This window comes from Papio anubis, chromosome 12 (assembly GCF_008728515.1).
Source record: "Papio anubis isolate 15944 chromosome 12, Panubis1.0, whole genome shotgun sequence".
NCBI lineage: Eukaryota > Metazoa > Chordata > Mammalia > Primates > Cercopithecidae > Papio > Papio anubis.
In genome coordinates this window covers 56,795,497-56,814,760 of record NC_044987.1, presented here as the reverse complement: position 1 = coordinate 56,814,760, position 19,264 = coordinate 56,795,497, and the positions used below count along the sequence as shown (strand labels likewise).

The following is a 19,264-nucleotide window of genomic DNA, read 5'->3' as shown; positions in this document are numbered from 1 at the left end:
GGTCAGGCATGGCATTTGGTCCCTCTTCATTTCTAAGTTCTCATGAATGTGGACGCCCAGTTAGCAGCCCAAAGCCTTTCTCATTTCCATCTCAATCTCCAGGAAGAATTACAATGAGAATAACAGCTATTGAGGCAGAGAACAGATTCTGAATATTAAAATACACACTAGGCAGGAGCTGGCAAAAGGAAGAGTAAGAGAGGTTTTCCTTTTGGTCTTAACAAAGCATGACAGTCAAATGCTACCATACACCTGCTGTATAAGCTCTGTACCAGACAAGACCTTTCAAGGACCTTTACCAAGTCCCTGCAATTATTATTCACTTCTTATCTCTATGCATTTATGAGGCATCTCTGAGGTACCAGACTCTGATGTAGCCATCATAGGAATATAATTTAAAAAACACAATCCCAACCTCAGGGAACTAAATCTAATGGAGGAATGAGCATATACAGAGGGCATTCTTGTTACGTGAGGGTAACTACTATCCAAAAATACCACTTAAAGTTAACTGGCAAGGGACCAAAATTTCTTAGTAAATTTTTTTAAAATGTTGATGGGGCCTTTAATTTATCAAGACATTTTAAATTTTTTATAATTCCTAATAAAACTTGCTACATTGCCCACAAAGCTAATTCTTAGAACAATGAACATCTGTCACTTCACATTTGGCTTTCAAAACATATTGATAAGAGGATCAATTTTATAAAAATATTCAAGAGCTTCATCAATTTTTCCCAAGGGTCTCTTTTAATCCTTTGTTACTCAAATCATTGTCCTCTGAATGTCCTGTTATCTCATTACCCACGTTAATTTTCCCTTCAATTTTAAATCAGTCTAACTTTACCTAATCCTCCTTTGTCAGTGATTTGTGTGTGTGTGATTCAGGCCATTATCCAATATTGCCTTATTTCAACTTCCTAAAATTTTTCAATATTCATTTTAGAATCCATTTGTATTATATTGTTCAATGTTAATAATCCTACCATTAGAAAAGCACTTACTGACAAAGAGGGGTGACTGTACAGACCTTACTGGTGAGCAGGGAGGGATGTTTGAGTGGGAGCTAATTTTATAAGTCCCTATAGATAACAAATGAACTTCAATACTAATTATAGTGCAAAGGATGGGGAGAGTGTACTATGAAAATTCAAGAAAGTCTGATGACTATATGTCGAGGGAGTGCAACAGTAAACTATTGTATTCAATCATTCAACAAATATTTATTAAGAGCCTACTACCTGCCAGGCACTTATCAAGATACTGAAGATACAGCAAAGAAGAAAACAAAGTACTACCCTCCAGGAACTTAAAATCATGAATGGGAGGATGAAAACTGGGGAAGCCTACATGGAAGAACTGGCATCCAAGTTGTATCTTGAGGAATAAGAGTTTTAAAAGCATAGAGGAAAACAGAATTCCAGGCTGAGGGAACAGGGTAATATGATATGAAATGGAATGAAACTGAAACCATCTATTTAGAGAGAGTGAGTAGGGTCAGAAGAGACGCTGAAGAGGTAGGTGAGGTCAAATTGTTAAGTTCCCTGAATAACTAATTTACATATTATCCTATAAACAATGGAGACACACTGATGGCTTTTGGGCAGAACAGTGACAGGATCAGAAATATTACTCCAGGCAGAATAATAAATAAGAGGGCAGAAAGACTGGTTGCCAGGACACTAGTTAAGAGGTTACTAAAAGTCAAGGGAAGAGATGATTAAAGTCTAAATCAGAGCAGAAAGGATAGAGAAATAAAAATAAACTGGAAAAAAAACTTCAGAGATAAAACTAACAAGGCTTGATAATCCATTGGACTGATAACATGAGCTTATTCATTCTGCAAATATTTACAAGCCTCACTGTGTTCCAAGCACTGTACTAAGTGATGAGGTACAATGGTGACCAAAAGACACGACTTTTGACTCCATGGAGCTAAAAGTCTAGACATAACCAACAGTCAAATAAATATAGAATCACAAATCATTATAAATGCCATTACAGAAAATAACAAAGTGCTGTAAGAGGAAAACAGAGGGGCTCTTCTTTAGATTAGAAAGGTCCTGGTTTACAGTAGATAATGAATATTTGTTTATTGAACGAGAAGGAGAAGCCAGAATTGTGAACAGCAAACCAAGGGTAAAGAACAGGTGTGAAGGCCCTGAGGCAAGACAGACTTTCACAAACTCTGTAGAATAGGCAAAAAAAAAAAAAAAAGATGAAAAGGAAAAAGGGAGAGAGAAAAAGAAAGAAGGAAAGAAAAAAAAAGAAGGAAAGGAGGAAGGGAGGGAAGGAGGGAGGAAGCGAGGGAGTCAGCCAGTCAGCCAGCCATTGAGGTACAGGATTATTAGGTACATCTGTGGCTAAGAAGTTTTTTGTTTGTTTGCTTGCTTTAAAAAAAAAAAAAAAGTAAGTTTGGCACCATGAGCATCATTAATGGCCTTAGCAAGAGCAGTTATGATGGGGTTGTGGAGACAGGAGGGGAGTAGGCTGCAGAATAAATAGGAGGTAAGGTAAATAGTTGTAAATAGCTATTTAAAGAAGACTAGCTTTGAAGGAAAGCAGAGATAGGGTTTATCTAGAAGCTGACATGGGATCTCATGAGCACTTTTTTTTTTTGGTGAAGAAAAGGAAAATTATTTTCCTTTAAGTAGAATATTTGAAGGCTGCTTAGGATAACTCAGAAGGCAAAATTTAAGGATGCTGTAAAGTGAGGAGTCTAAAGATGGGACCATGGGAAACAATCTAGAAACATGTGGAGGAGCAAGCGAAGAAGAGATGAGGAAAGAGAACAGAATCACTTCTTTCATTGTAAAAGAAGGGGCAAAGGAAGGAATGGGTACAAATCCAAGTAAATCCTAAGTAGGAATATGAAGCTTCTATTTTATCTGTGATATATGAGGCAAAGTCTGGAGGGTGGGGGCAGAGAGAGGTAAACGGCAGAAAAAAAGTGGTAGAAGAAGAAGAAAACTGAAGACAATACTGAAGAAAAGCATGCAATTATTTCCAGAGATGGAAAACAGGCAGAAAACTAGGCTGTGGAGAAAGTAAATGAATCAGTTGAATGGGCCAATTCCTGAAGAAATCATCAAAAGAAAGGCTGTAGTGGTATTTTCAGTTTGCAAATGTCAAATCCTGTCAAGAGTCCATTAGGTCTTCTACCCCTTGATCCAGTAATCCCACCTATAGAAATTTATTCTAAAAAAATAATATTTGAAAGAAGAAAGCTATATGTAGTGTTATGGGTAAAATTACAGTATAATTTATAGTAGGAAAAGAAAAACCTAAAAACCTACACCTGATAGATTTATGTGTCAACTTGGCTAGGCGATAGTCCCCAGTTATTCAATTAAACATTAATGTAGGTGTTGCCAGGAAGGTATTTTGTAGACGTAGTTAACATCTACAAGCAGTTGACGTTAAGTAAAGATCATTATCCTCCATAATCTCGGTGGGCTTCATCTAATCAGTTGAAAGGCTTTAAGAGCAAAACTAAAGTTTCCCAAAGAAAGAATTATTCTACTGGTTCTGTTTCTCCAGTAGAACATTGACTGATACAATAGTTTTAGGTAAATTATGGAATATCATCTTAAATTTTACAATGAAGACTAAAGAGTAACATGGAGAAACGTGTATAAGTCAAGAAAAAAGGGCAAACAACAAACTTAGGTCTACATTATGATTACAACTACATGTATGTTTATGTATGTCTACATATACCAAAAAAGGAAACAAAAAAGGGTTGTCAGGATGGCATCATAACTAAATTTTAAATTGATTAATAGTATTACAAAAGTTTGGCCAGAGCAAGCCTTTTTTTTTTTTTGAGGCGTAGTCTGGCTCTATCTTAGGCTGGAGTGCAGTGGCATGATCTCGACTCACTGCAAGTTCTGCCTCCCAGGTTCACCCCATTCTCCCGCCCTCAGCCTCCCGAGTAGCTGGGACTACATGAAGCCAGCCACCACGCCCGGTTAATTTTTTTGTATTTTTAGTAGGAATGGGTTTCACTGTGTTAGCCAGGGTGGTCGTCTCCTGACCTGCGTGATCCGCCCATCTCGGCCTCCCAAAGTGCTGGGATTACAGGGTGAGCCACCGTGACCCGGCCAGCCCTGTTTTTTTGAGGCGGAGTCTTGCTCTGTCACCCAGGCTGGAGTGCAGTGGCCCGGATCAGCTCACTGCAAGCTCCTCCTCTCGGAGTTCCACGCCATTCTCCTGCCTCAGCCTCCCAAGTAGCTGGGACTACAGGCGCCCGCCACCGCCCGGCTAGTTTTTGTATTTTAGTAGAGAGGCGGGGTTTCACCGTGTTAGCCAGGATGGTCGATCCTGACCTCATGATCCGCCGATCTCGGCCCTCCCAAAGTGCTGGGATTACAGGCTTGAGCCACCCAGCGCCCGGCCCAGACCCTGTTGCCTTTAATGGAACAAAGTTAGTAACATTATTCATGTTAAGCTTGTGTGGCCCTTTAAAGAAACCCATACTAATCTAAAAGAAAACAGCCAATTTTGAAACACTGCCTTGGATAATACTAAAAAGAGTTGACCCACTAGAAGGCAAATAGGCCTTCAAGGGTCTCAGTTCAATGCCATTTTTCAGTAACATGTAATTCCTCAGCTTAAAGGAAATGAAGAAAGATCCAGAGTAGCAAAGTAGCTGCTGATCGACTTTAAGAATTTTCCACGTCCTGCCAGGCCTGGCAGGCAGTATCTTAGACACAGTTACTCAGGAGGCTGGAAGCAAGCCAATGGTGTGAACCTGGGAAGCCGGAGCTTGCAGTGAGCAGAGATCGCATCACTGCACTCCAGCCTGGGCGAGAGAAGGAGATGCCGTCTCAAAAAAAAAAAAAGAATTTTCCGTCCCATCGCTAGGCACGGTGGCTCACGCATGTAATCCCGGCACTTTGGGAGGCGAGGCAGGTGGATCACAGGTCAGGAGAGATCCAGACCATCCTGGCTAACACAGTGAAACCGATCTCTACTAAAAACACACACACACAAAAAGTGCTTAGGGGGCTGATGAGACTGACTGTAGTCCCAGCTTCTCGGGAGGCTGAGGCAGGAGAATGGCGTGAACCGGGAGGCGGAGCTTGCAGTGGGCGAGATTGCTTCTGCCTCCAGCCTGGGAAACAAATGACATAAATACTACAAAAAAAATAAGTCATGTGCCTCAAAAAAAAAAAAAAAAAAGTCATGTGGACCACAGTTGGAATTCTGGCTCCACTTTCACTCATTTTCTCAATCAAAAAATATTTGTTGAGTGCCTATTATAGGTTAGGCACTGGGGATACAACAGTGAGAAAAAAAAAAAGATGCGGGGGGCGGGGCTTTTAAGAAAACGGGTAGTATGTTAAAACTCATTCTCTTAAAGGTGCCAAGCCTTAAAGAGAAATGATTCTCTGGAGTGTAGGGTCTAGTAGGGTAGACACAGATATTCATCAAATAACGCCACAGAGTATCAAGTAAGAGTACAGTTCCATGTAAGCAAATAATGATATGGATGCTAAAGTGTTTAAGGGTGTACTGATACCTGCAACTTATTTTGAAACACTTCAAAATAAGATAGGTTAATGAATGGATCAAGGGATATATAACATGCAATAAAGCAAACTGCAAAATACCACACAGTCTAAATAACAGGCATATAGGTGTTCACTGCACATACTCCCCTGCCAATGTTTTATTTAAAAAATTTTTTAACATACATAAAATTAAAGAAATACAGTATAAAATGAAACAGTTTCAAGAAGAGTCAGCCTACAGGAAAATTTTTATGAAAAATTCAGTCTTTGAGAGGGTCTACTTACGACAGATACCCAGAGGCAGTCTCAAGACCACTTGGAAACTTGTATTAATCAATTTATTCTTCATCAATATTCATTTACTTGTTTTAGCTGACAATGAAATAGAGCATTCTAATCCCAAGAAACTATGCTGAAAGTGCTTGCTCATGTCCTCATTCTAGCACTCTAGAGAGAAGAGAGACTTTGGCAATTACTAACTGTTTCAATATATAAAATCAGACTTGATAATCCCCTCAGTCCCTTCAGATTTACTAGGATATTACACAGGTCTCTTCATACCACTCCAACTTCATCTCAGACCATTTACTCTTGCTTCCTATACAACAGCCATAATGGCCTTTTTTTTAGTTCCTCTATGTTGAGCTAAACCAGCATTATCCAATTGAAAGATAATGTTAGCCTTAAAAACAAACCACATATGTAATCTTAAATTTTCTAGTAGCCATATTTTAAAGTTTGTAAAAAGGTGAAATTAATTTTTAAATACATTTTAACCCAATATATTCAAAATATTAACAATTCAACATATAACCAATATAAAAAGTTAATGAGTTATTTTACATTATTTTTTCAGTATTGTCTTCAAACTCTGGTATGTATTTTACACTTACAGTGCATCTCTATGTGAATCAGCCAGTGTGCTCAACAGCCACACTGGCTAAGTAGCCACCATACTGAGCAGCACATCTCTAAACTTTTACCTACTCTCAGGGTCTTTGTGCATTTAAAATGTTCCCTCTGCCTGACATGCTTTTTCCCCTCAATGTTCTGCATGACTAAAATCTATTTATCATGCACATCTCAGTTGAAAAGCATCATTTCCTCAATGAAGTCTTTCCCTTATCACTCCAAAACTCTCTACATTAGTCCTTTATCTCTTTTGCAGGACTTAGCAAAACCTGCAACTGTGCACTTGTATATCTACTTACTTTTCTCTGTATTACCCTCTGAAATATAATCTTTGTAAGAGCAAGGACAAGGACCATGCCTGTATTATTTATGATTGTATCCTTAATACTAAGTGCAATGCTTGGCACACAGGAAGAAATCAATAAATATGTGTAGTCTAATTAAGGAATAAATAGAAGCATTATAGAGTTTTACAGATGCTCCTTGACTTACAATTAGGTTACGACCTGATAAACCCAACTTACGCTGAAATACTTTAAGTCACAAACGCATTTAATATACCTAACATACCAAACATCATAGCTTAGCCTACCCAACCGTAAACAAACTCAGAACACTTACATTAGCCGACAGTTATGCAAAATCATCTAACACAGAGCCTATTTTATAATAAAGTGCTGAATATCTCCTGTAATTTATTAAATACTGCACTGAAAGTGATTGGATGGGTATTCCAAGTATGGTTTCTACTGAATGTATCCTGCTTTGACACCATCATAAAGTCAAAAAATCGTTAAGTTGAACCACTGTAAGTCAGGTTTAGCTGTATTGGATTGGCACATATGTGAAAGTGTGTGTGTGTGTGCGTGTGTGTGTGTGTGTGAGTGAAGAACAATATACTCAGCAGCCATTCCTAACTGTCCTGGAACCTTTATCACACAGTCAACTAAGTCCATTGTCCAGCAAGTAGCAATGGATAGGAAAAAAATGATTCTTTGAAAGAGTTAGAGGGAACTATAAATATATTTTACCATTCTCCTAGGAACCTAGAATTTTTTAAACAGTGCCACTGGTCAGGGCAGCACTCGAATGATCAGGAGCAGGTGACCAGATGTGGAGACAGAAAATACGAATTAAAGATTCCAGTTTGCAACTTCCCAGCTATATAATCATGCCACTTAACTTCTGTTCATTTATAAAAATATGCCTTAAGAACAGAATTAAGTTAAATGAGACTCTATATAAAGGGTTTTGAAAACAGTAAAGCACAAAAATTATATATATAATCTTATATATAATCTCTAGAAAGTCCAGGAAACTTAGACTTTTCAAAAGTCTACCACGATGGGTTTTCTAATTTTGCTCACCTGGTTCTTTATTTTTTTAAGTTACTTTACAAATTACATACATAATTTATTAAATTAAGCAAAATCTATCCTGGATACCAAAAAAATCTCAGACTCTGGACTGGTCAGATAATTCCATATGAGAAAGTAAGTGGGAGGGAACGTTATAAAATAGTAATTCTTGGGCCGGGCAAAGGCCCAAGTATTGTAATCCCAGCATCTTGAGAGGCTGAGGTGGGCAGTTCACTTGAGCCCAGCCTGGGCAACATGGCAAAACCCTGTCTCTACAAAAAATACAAAAATTAGCTGGGCTTGGTAGCATGCCCCTGTGGTCCCAGCTACTCGGAGACTAAAGTGAGAGGATTGCTTGCTCCTGGTAGGGCAGGGCTGCAGTAAGCTGTGATGGAGCTACTGTACTCCAACCTGGACGATAGAGCAAGACTCTGTCTCAAAAAAATAAATAAATAAAATATTAATAGTAATTCTCCAACAGGTAATTGAAGAACCAAGAGCCCCTCCAACTATACCAAGTCCCTCTTCACCCATCCCCCAAACTGGAAATTTAAATTTTGTTCTTCTAGCCCACTGGGAACTATTTCCATAGTGAAATACTGTTACTGATGGACTACATCCTTTTGTATTACAGAGAAAGAGTGAGGGCAAGGAGTAGGTGAGAAGGTTAAGAATCACTGTCAAAATATTTGAGCTAAGAAGTTGGCATCAAACTCAACACATCTATATGACAGCTAAGGAAAACTGAGTCTCAGGATGGTTAAGTGACTTGCTGTGGTTACACAGTAATAATTTTTAAAAATGTCTTCAAGGCCAGGCGCGGTGGCTCACGCCTGTAATCCCAGCACTTTGGGAGGCCGAGATGGGTGGATCACGAGGTCAGGTGATAGAGACCATCCTGGCTAACATAGTGAAACTAAGTTAGTGAACCCTGTCTCTACTAAAAATACAAAAAATTAGCCGGGCGTGGTGGTGGGCACCTGTAGTCCCAGCTACTCGGGAGGCTGAGGCAGGAGAATGGTGTGAACCCGAGAGGTGGAGCATGCAGTGAGCCAAGATCGTACCACTGCACTGCAGCCTGGGCAACAGAGCAAGACTCTGTCTCAAAGAAAAAAAAGTCTTCAAATGACAGCTTGATATCTCTGCTCCTAAATTTCCTCATCTGTAAAATGAGTTAGCCAACATCAGTCTAGCACGTTACAGCTTACAAATTGCTGTCATTTGTGATGACATACAATTGCTGTATCCACAGAGTTTACCTGATCTCTACAACACCACAAAGGTCTAAGATGGCTATAGTGTAATAGAAAAAGCATGACGGGCAGGGCGCGGTGGCTCAAGCCTGTAATCCCAGCACTTGGGGAGGCCGAGACGGGCAGATCACGAGGTCAGGAGATCGAGACCATCCTGGCTAACAAAGTGAAACCCAGTCTCTACTAAAAAATACAAAAACTGCTTGAGCGAGGTGGTGGAGTGCCTGTAGTCCCAGCTACTCGGGGAGGCTGAGGCAGGAGAATGTGGGTGTGAACCAGGCCCGGAGCTTGCAGTGAGCTGAGATCCGGCCACTGCACTCCAGCCTGGGTCACAGAGGCTGAGACTCCCGTCTCAAAAAAAAAAAAAAAAAAAAAAGAAAAGTATGATGTACTGAACAATCAAAAGAACCTGACTTCAGATCTTAGCTGTGCTGTGTAGCCTCAGAGAAAGTCAATTAACCTCTTTGTGTTTTCTATCAAATGAATATGAAACAACACCTGTCCTAGCTAACCCAGAGAATTGTCCAAAGAATAAAGTCAGATAATATCAGTAAAAGTATTTTGTACATTATACAAAAGGCCCTTCATCATCTAGGCCCTGCCTCCTCTCTGCTCTCACCCCTCCCCACCTTACACCCTATCTTCTAAGCATACTAAACTACACAGGGCTCCCCAAACATGCTCTCAAATCTTCTGCTCACATATTGCTCTCTCTTTCGAGAGGGTCCATCATCTCCCTTTCTTCTCAACCCTCCCTGACTGTGCTTCGTTAACCCCTGCTCATTTTTCAGAACCCATCTTAGATGTCACCTCCTTTAAGAATGCTTGCCAGTCCACCTCCATTTCAAGTGCAGCAGATGCCCTTCCTCTGTGTTCACATGGCCCTTGCACTTATCTCCATATTTTTGTCATTTTTTGTCTCACTGTAGTGTAATTGTCTATGCACATGTCTGTTTCTCCCGGAAACTATAAACTCAAGGGTAGAGGCTATGATTCATCTGTTTATTCAGAATCTGTGACAATGCCTGATGCATAGTATTTATTTAGCAAATGAAGGAACTTAAAATGGCAAGAAAAATACTACTTTTCATATAATACTTACGTAAGACATTTATGCAAAATATTGTAATATAAGACAGTGCTTCTCAACTTTGCATATAAGAATCACCTATAAACCTTTCAAAATAGAGATGCCAAGGCAACTCTTTTACATCTTCACAAGTAATTCAAGTGCACAGCCAAAATTAAAACCACTGCTATACACAATCATAGTCATAAAATTACAACTACTCTACCTAACATCTATATAGCTCAGTATCTTACAATTCACTTTTACATATATTATTAATTTAATCTTCACAAGAACTCTGTAAGTTAGGTATTATTTCTTCCAAATGAACAAATAGAGATTTAAATAAATGTCCAAGTAGCTCTTTGTCTAACTTCAAATTTTGTGCTCTTCCTTATACCCTCCCTTGGAAAGTGCAATAATACACAAAGTACTATGAGAACGAGGGTTCCAGTGAGGAAGACATCAATCTTAGCTTTGTGGGAATAAAGGAGGAAATAAGGAAAGCTGGACCCTAAAGATACAGGCAGGCAGATGAGGGTGGAAGCCATGCATACACTGTCATTGTCATCTGCCATCCCCAAAGATTCAAAAGGCAGATTCTATAAAGGAGAAAATGCTCTTGCCAGCCTCAGTTAGTACTTACAGTCTGAAAGGTAAAGAGATATTGGAGAAGGCTGGAAGTAGAAAAGTAATAAAAGAAAGCAGTCCATAAACAAGAATGGATTTCCCAATCCTGCATGCAAATTACCTAACCCTGACTCCAGGAACAAAAGCCAAGACATAATTGACTTTTTATAACTGAGAATTAGATGAATTCTACAGTCAATCAATACCACACAAACTCATGAGGGATGAATGAACCTCTAGTTCTTTCTAGACTTACTACTACACTATTCCTCAAGAAGGGATGGTCCGGAGAAGCCTAGCACATACATGACTTTCCCCATCTCAAAAACTAAAAGAATGGGAGAGAAGAGGAAGATATTCATGAAAGAAAAGGCTCACAACAAAGGTAGAAAAATGTAGTACATTAAGTTAATAAATTTATGATGGCACAGGGAAATATTCAGGCACAAGTGATTCCAAATACTGGATAAAGCCTGATCTGGCGGCTTCAGTAATGAAGTATTATCTTCTAAGTCTGCAACATCATGACCATCTGACATAGGATTTTATCAGCAATTATCCTTTCTAATTCAAACTGTGGACTTCAGTCAGGGTTTTCTTAGGGAGAAGAAGCTAAAGAGATTAGGAACCAATTTAAAAGGACATGTCTAGTGCCCCAAAATTTAGTTTGATAGAGTTTAAAAGGCTATATGTTATAGCGGCAAAGTAAAGTACTACACTTAGAATTTTAAAATGTGGTTTAAAATGAATATTCAGGCATTTGTTAATGATGTGCCTCTGAGCAAGCCAAGACTTCTATTAATATAATCCTCAGCCTCCTAATTCGTAAAATGGGAATACCTATCTCATAGGGCTGTTATGAAGATTGAACAAAATAACATCCAGGAAAGATGTTATTATTTTTCCTGTATGAATGATAAATGTAATGAATGTAAATCTGTCTTCACCAAGCCTTCTAATACACAAAAAAAACCATACTAAATGGAAACTTTAACTCTCACTGCAATATATTTATTTGCAAAACATTCCTATATCCTCTGTGCAGAAAAATTAAAATCATCCTGTGTACTGAAAATAGCACATAGCTGCTGGAGTCAGATGGACATGGACTAGAACTGTCGGTCTGCCACTTACTTGCAGCAAAACCTCAAATAAGCTCCCTTTACTAGTATGACTCTCAGGCTTCCTCACCTATGATACAGAGATACCAACAATCATCTCATAAGGTTATTCTGAGGGTTAAAAAGAACATGTTAAACATCTCATGTAGGGCCTGGTACAGAACAGGTATTCAATAATGTAAGTCATTTTTAGTAAGCTTACCACCACCTAACAACTAACAAGCAAATTATACTTTTCAAAGATTCCTTTATAGTCATTATTTTAATTGCTTCATGATCCTGTAAACTAGTCGTAGCAACCATTACTATCCCCATTTTATAGTTGGGACAAAACACAGAGATAAAAATTACTTCTACAAGGTCATGCAGTAACATATACTAAAGAAGGTCTCCTAACTTTTCCAGGGTTTCATTTTCCCCCACTACAAATTACATTACCCCTTAGAAATTAAAACACCATCTGTGAAGATATGTTGTTTTTTTTTTTTTTAATAATGGGCATACAAAAAGACCCAGAAGGAGGAAATACTGGTGTGAGAGAATGTTTTTAAAATTTTTATCTTCAAGTTTGAATATACTGACTATTAATTTTGAATCAATGCATTTTTCCTTTTGTTTTTAGTTGGTATGTAATAATTGTATGTATTTATAGGATAGAGTGATATTTTGATATGTATATGTGTAATAATCAAATCAGGATAATTAGCATATTCATCACTTCAAACATTTATCATTTCTTCATCATAAAGTCAAAAGCCTCTGTTTTTAGATGCATATTACGTTTATAGCTTTTCAAAAATATACAATAAACTGTAGTGAGATGTATTCTTTTGATAACCTTAAACTTGTCTCTTTACTATGCCAAAAAGAAATATTTTTCTCCCACTTTCTGGTTATCATTTTGAAAAATAACATGGAGAGGGATCATAAAAATCATTAAAACCAGCAACAACAGAATTAATTAATGTCTCAAATTGGCAACTGCTGATTCTACCTTGATTTTTGTTTTAGTTTTCCCCAACAAAGCCCATGACCTCTTAAAATTTTTTAAAAGTCTGCCTGTCGAAATGATGCTTGTTTAACAAATCATTACTAAATTGAGGGAAACAAATAGAAAGGCAGCTTTCTCCCACCTTTATGATCATATACCACCTTTTTTCACCCCTCTATTTCATCTCTTCATTTCAGCACTTATCATGTCATACTATCTCTAGCTCCTTAAAGACTTGGGCTGCACTCTTGTATATAGCTGAACATCCTGCCCAGCACAGGGTCTGGCACATGGTAGAGGAGGACTCATAATTTTATAGTAAATGGATGAATAAATGAAGTCACTCTCGCAGAAGGAAGCTAGGAAAGGAGAAAACTGGGCATGGTATCTTAGGGCTAATAAGAAAGTGAAAGAAACAAAGCATTTTAAGAGCTTCACAAGGAAGGGAAACCTTTGTGTGGAGTCAAACAGACCCTATAGAGCACTAGAGAAAGACAAAAACCACAGGAGACCAGGAAGAGACAGTTTTAAATTAAAAGACTCAAAAGTTAAGAGTGCTTATTTAGACTTGCAAAACCAAGTTGCAAATTCCCAGGAAACAATCCTGGCTTGGGATATTGCAACAGCAGTTTTCAGGTGGTGGTTAAAACAAACAAAAGACGGGGCTAAAAATTCTTGCAGGCTTTGGCTGGAGACACATAGATGTAGAAGGGAAAAGCTCAACCTAAAATGAATCCCCCAAAAATGTGAGGATCCCCTTGGATTCGCATATTGGACCATGATTCCTATTCATTGAGAACTGTTCTTTAGTAAAACCCCAATGTAGCAGCTAGCAATACATAGGATTAAATCATCTTATATTAGTCATTCAACAAATACTTGAGTGCCTGCTATATGCAGTCACTATTCTAGCCACTAGGATTAAAGCAATGACCAAACTGACAAAACTTCCCAGTCTCAGGAAGCTTTCATTCTATTGGCAAGAGTGGGGTGGGATGGGATGGGATGGGATAATGTCAAGCAGTGAGTGCTATGGAAGAAAAACAGGGGACAGCGGGAGCTGGCAGGGTGCTTGTTTTTATCAAGAGCAGATCTTTTAACCCTGTGGTTCTCAAACTTTAGCAAGCATCAGAATAATTTAAAGGGCTTATTAAAGAAAAGAAATTCACAGGCTACCGAAAAAAGGCACAAACTCAAGTAATTACAATAGAGTGCTATAGAAGACCATAAGAGTGGTATGTGTATGAGCCAGAGGATGGAAGAGCAACTCATTCTATGCAGGAAAAGGAGAGACTAAGGGACTGCATCGCAAAGGCCCAACAAGGACACCTCCACAGGCAGGTAAAGGGTGGAAGGGAAGCATCCAGGAAGAAAACAGAACATGCAAAAGTGAAGATGAGAGTGGCAGGGGAGCCACAGAAAGTGAGGCTGCAAAGGCAGGCAGTGGTCTGATGCCTGAGAGTTTCTTATTCCATGTTAGTCTGAAATTTATCTTCAGAATATGAAGAGTCAGGGGTAGGGGGCATTGATGTGGTAAGGTTTTGTTTCACAGAAATCTTTCTGGATGCACAGTACCTTCCTTTGAGGCACTGCTTCCTTCAAACCTAGCAGAGGGACTCAAAACATGCGCTTAGTAAATGTATATTGAATTGAACTGAACAAGCTTTTTACCAAATGCCCTCTTATGGATGAGGCAGGTCACCTTCCCTGCAGGACTCACTTTGGCCAAGAGAAGACTTGTAAAACAGGTCCAGCAGCCTCAATTATTGCACACTACTACCTGTACAACTGGAGTCCCCCAGAGATTAGGGCAGACCTTCATTGTTTACTTGTCTACCTCACCCATTAGACTTTGAGCTCTTTGAAGACAGGGAATATCTTAATAGACTGAATCCCCATAGCCTTAGCAAGAGGCCTGAAACATAGTAGCTCTCCAAACTCCAGTAATGTTGGATAAATGAATTGACTGAATTAGCAAATTTACCAAGGCAGACACATGAGTTCATGTAGTTAAGCGTATGGATAAGCTTCAGGGAAAGTATGGGAAGTTTTCAGCGTCAATGTTCCCAAAACCCTTTTTGAAAGGCATAGTTGCTAGTTGAGGTGGGGGGATGGGGGTTCTACGCACGTGATTTAGAATTTTCCAAATAAGAACCAAAATGTTATAAGTGCTGTGGTAGAAATCCCACCGGGCCAATGGGAAAAAGTCAGTTCTGTCTGAGAGGAGGGACAGGATGGAGGAGGCCAGCAAAGATTTCACAGTGTGGGAATTCTTCAGTGGACTCTTGAAAGCTGAGTTGGTGCTTGCTACCTGCCCGTTTTGGGGCATAAAACCAAACTTCTGGAGCTTTTAAGGCTGGAAGTGACCTGCTCAAGGTCACACAAGAAGTAGATGAAGCCACAAGGTAAGAGATGAGGTATCTGTACTAGTAATTCCTACTTTCTCCTGACAGAGTTGAAAGAGAACCCACAAATGTAGGAGGCAAAATTAAAGATTTTTCTCAAGAACAATTCTTAAAGTCAAGACTAACGAATCTGAATTTTTATTAGTAACCACAGAACTAACCCTTCCCTTCACTGTTCAGTTTTTGTAAGAGTAGAACAATTATCCAAGGGGTTTAAAAACCAAGGACGTTGCTCACAACCCACTACTTCTCAAGTATTCTTCCAAAACATTCCCAGTAATGTGTATTGTTGAAATAGGATAGCGAAGACTACAACAATCATGTCTTTTCAAATGGATTAATGAACATAAAATAACTATAAATCTCCTTTCCCGGTTGTTTTTCACTTCCCAAGTTACAGAATATTCCGCGGTGGGGGAGGGGCTGCGTAAGTCAAGTCCTACCAGCCCTTATTTTTCAGGGAGTAAAACCCTAAAGGTGACTGTCCAAGCCTAGAAGGGGTCATTTATTCCATGCAGAAGGAACTGGGGCGCCGCTTTGCTGTGCCTCCTCGTAGTGGGACAGGGTGAGCTCTGCAGGACTGCAAAGTTCGGAAGGGACTCGGTCCCGGACCGGTACCCGTGGGGGCTCCCGGCCCCAGCCTGGCCTGGCCCCGCCCCGCCCCTTCCCTTCCCTCTCCCGGGTCTCTTGATCGACCGGCGTCTAAGACCCGCGACCCCGCCGGTGAGCGCACGGGGGGCCTTTGTTGGCCCGACGGGAGCGGGCCTCGCTGGGCGACGCCCGCCTCACCTTACCTGGCGCCTCCGCCGGCCCAAGCGCCCGGCCCCGCCACGCGAGATAAATGGGCCCAGACCCCTACTCCACCCGTCCCCACCCCCGCGCCCCAACCCTGGCAGCCGGGGACGCGAGGGGTACCGGGCAGGAGGCCCGCTCTCACCTTCCGCGCTCGCTCAGCTCCTCTCGGCTCCTCCTCCTCCTCCCGATGGTGGGTGCCGCCGAGCCGGGAGTGAGGGCGCGAGTGTGTGCGAGCTACCGCTTCACTTTCTCCCTCCTGCCGCCGCCGCGCCGCCAGTGCCGGGGATCCCCTCAGGACAGGGGAACTGCGAGGGAAGGAATGATGGGGGGGGCGGCAGGGAGCGAGGCGACGCGGGGCGGGGGCAACGGTGGGGGGCTGAGGGGCGAGGTGCGAAGAGCTCGGATGGCCTCTGAAGCAGGAGATGGGAACTGGATGCGGAGACCAGGTTCTTCGAGGGGGCTCACGAGAGCGCGGGGCTCCGTGAAAAAGGGAATAAGAGTCCGAGGGGGAAAGCGTCTATGGAGGAGGACGGCGGAGCCTGCGAGGGAGGCGCAATGGGCGAGCGAGGGGGCGGGAGCGTGTGGGGGAAGCCGTGAGGGGGCGTCTACTGTGCAGCCGCCACCTTCGGCTCCGGCTGCAGCCGCGGCAGGGCCGCCTCCCCCGCCTACAACTGCGCTATTGTACGCCGCTCGGCGGGCCTGACCGCCTAGTTCACTGGCTCCCCTCCTCCTCCTTCTTCCCCCCTTACCCCCGCCCTTTCCCCCTTCCCTCCCCCCCGGCCTTTCCCCCTCTCCTGCGCGGCTGTGGCTCCGGCGGAGCCGTGCCCGCCCCGCCTCCCGCAGGTGGGAGGGGGCGGGGAGCGCCTGACCGACCCGTAGGAGCGAGGCCAAACCCTGGCCTGCAGAAGGGCGAACGCCTGGGATTGCGTCATCGGCGCGTGACGCCAGAGGCTGGGGAATCACCCGGCTGCTGCGTGACGTCATCGCGTCGCGTCACTCTTCTCGGTCCGCTGTCCTTGGCCGGCAGTTTCCGTGCAGCGTTTCTACCAGACAATTTTGGGAGTATTTCTGGGAGGGCTAATGGTGTAGCCAGGATGGAGAAAGACGGCTAACTTCCGTGGCTGAGGATCCTCTTCAGGTTAACAAAGCACCACCGCATCTATGAACTCGTTGTCAAGGGCTGAAGTTGAAAACTATCCGACGTTGTGTGATCGCAGAGCCAGACGTGTATTATGTTTTCTTTGTGTGGGAGGTGGGAGAGGGGACGGGGATGGGAGGAAGACAAAGAAATTATAACGGAGAAGTTTGAACTACTGTGAACTGATATAGGATTGTGAATTGATATAAACAAGAGTTAAGTTCCTGTGGCATATTTCTGGTCACAAGACATCGCCAAACTTATAAAGACCAAAACACCTCTAATATCAAACATTGAAATCAATGTGACTTATACATACATTTAAGAAAGATTAATAAAAAGAGGCCAGACCAGGTGCCTTGGCTCATGCCTGTAATCCCAGCACTTTGGGAGGCCAAAGTGGGCAGATCGCTTGAGCCCAGGAGTTTGAGACCAGCCAAGGTAACGTGACAAAACCCCATCTCTACAGAAAAATAAAACCCAAATACAAAACATTAGCCAGGCATGGCAGCACACACCTAAGGTGGGAGAATCACTTAGGAAAAGAATGGGCTTCCTTTCACGTTTTTTCTCTTACCGTGGAGGATACTTTCGATCCAAAGCTTTCTCCTGAGCTCAGATTGTGTATTTCCCAATACCTCCCGAGCAGCATTACCTGCATACTCGTCGTACCTCAGATTCAGTATGTGCGAAAATGAGACAGCATTAGAAAGGCTGAGAGTCCGGGATCAGATTGCCTTGCTTGAAATCCTAGCTGTTCAAATATTAGTGATAGGACCTTAACATTTCTAAGCCGTCATTTCTCTGTAATAATAAGTAGTACCTTAACTAGGTCTTCCTAAGCCTCAGTTTTACCATAGTAATAGTAACAAGCCCTTTAGAATGTTGGCTCCCCCCCAAAAAAAATTCTTATTTTGAAATTTTCCCCCCAAAATTGCTTATGTTCCTTTCCGTTCTCAATGAATGAGCCACCATTCAGCAATCCCCTAAGCCAGGAACCTAGACGTACTAATAGATCCTCATTCTTCCTCTCTCAACATCCATATCAAGTTGGACACCAAGTCTTGTAGCTTCTCCTAAATATTTTTCAAGTCCTTGCCTGCGTCATCTTCTAGTACCACCACCTGAACAACTGGAGCAACCTTTAGTCCCTTCAAATTCAATCTGTTTTTCCCACTGGTTACCTGAGCAGCCTTATAAAAGCACAAATCTGATGACATCCTCCCGTTTAAACACCGAAAGGATTTTATTGCTTTCAGGATAAAGTTCAAAATCCTGAACTTGGCACTTTACTACCTGACTGCTTACACTAGCCTTTCTAGCTTTGCCTCACACCATTTATTTTTTGCTCCAGGCACACTGAAATATTAACGTTATTTGAATACCCATTTCTTCATGTCTGTGAGCTCTTCCCTACTTATCTGACTGGCCAACACCTATTCATTGTACAAAGCTGAGCTCAAATGTCATTCATATTCGTATTCATTCGACTAATATTTCTAAAGTTTCCCTAAGCCTTAACAAGACTGTAATCCTATAGTATTTCTATGCCTTTTGTGGCAGTAACTGCATTTGTGTATCTGATTTCTTGAGTTCCTTGACAGCAAGTCATATGCCTTTCCGTATCCTCAGCATCTAAAACAGTGCTTGACATATACTAAGAATCAATATGTTGTTAAAATATATTTAATAAGGCAGGCGTGGTAGGTCACACCTGTAATCCCAGCACTTGGGAGCCCAAGGCAGCCGGATCACCTGAGGTCAGGAGTCTGAGACCAGCCTAGCCAATAGGGAGAAACCCCATCTCTACTAAAATACAAAAATTAGCCGAGCATAGTGGCAGGCACCTGTAATCCCAGCTACTCAGGAGGCTGAGGCAGGAGAATCACTTAAACCAAGGAGGCGGTGGTTGTAGTGAGCTGAGATTGCACCACCACACTCCAGCCTGGGCGACAAGAGCGAAACTCCATCTCAAAAAAAATGTATTTAATAAATGTTCATATTGTGCTTACTATGTGCCAAGTACTGTTCTGAGCACTTTACAAACACTGTCTTTAAACCTCTACCCTCTAAGGT

The 19,264-nt window shown here is 41.6% G+C and overlaps 2 protein-coding genes across 4 annotated transcripts in view; one reads left to right on the top strand and one right to left on the bottom strand.

The window, feature by feature from the left end:
• The window catches only part of PAK1 (p21 (RAC1) activated kinase 1), a 148,721-nt gene extending 132,018 nt beyond the window's left edge, over positions 1–16,703 (bottom strand). Inside the window, exon 1 of one of the 3 annotated variants that reach the window (XM_017948790.2) lies at positions 16,193–16,703. The gene's annotated coding sequence lies outside the window, so the exon portion shown is untranslated. The remainder of the gene's footprint in view (positions 1–16,192) is intronic. The other 2 variants (XM_017948785.3, XM_017948787.3) reach the window with 2 other exon arrangements.
• On the top strand, positions 15,085–16,464 carry LOC101020758 (translation initiation factor IF-2-like). The gene is made up of 2 exons (XM_017949197.3): positions 15,085–15,146; positions 15,963–16,464. The coding sequence occupies exons 1-2, from the start codon at positions 15,085–15,087 to the stop codon at positions 16,462–16,464; spliced, it is 564 nt and encodes a 187-aa protein (XP_017804686.2).
• Positions 16,704–19,264: the final 2,561 nt, after the last annotated feature.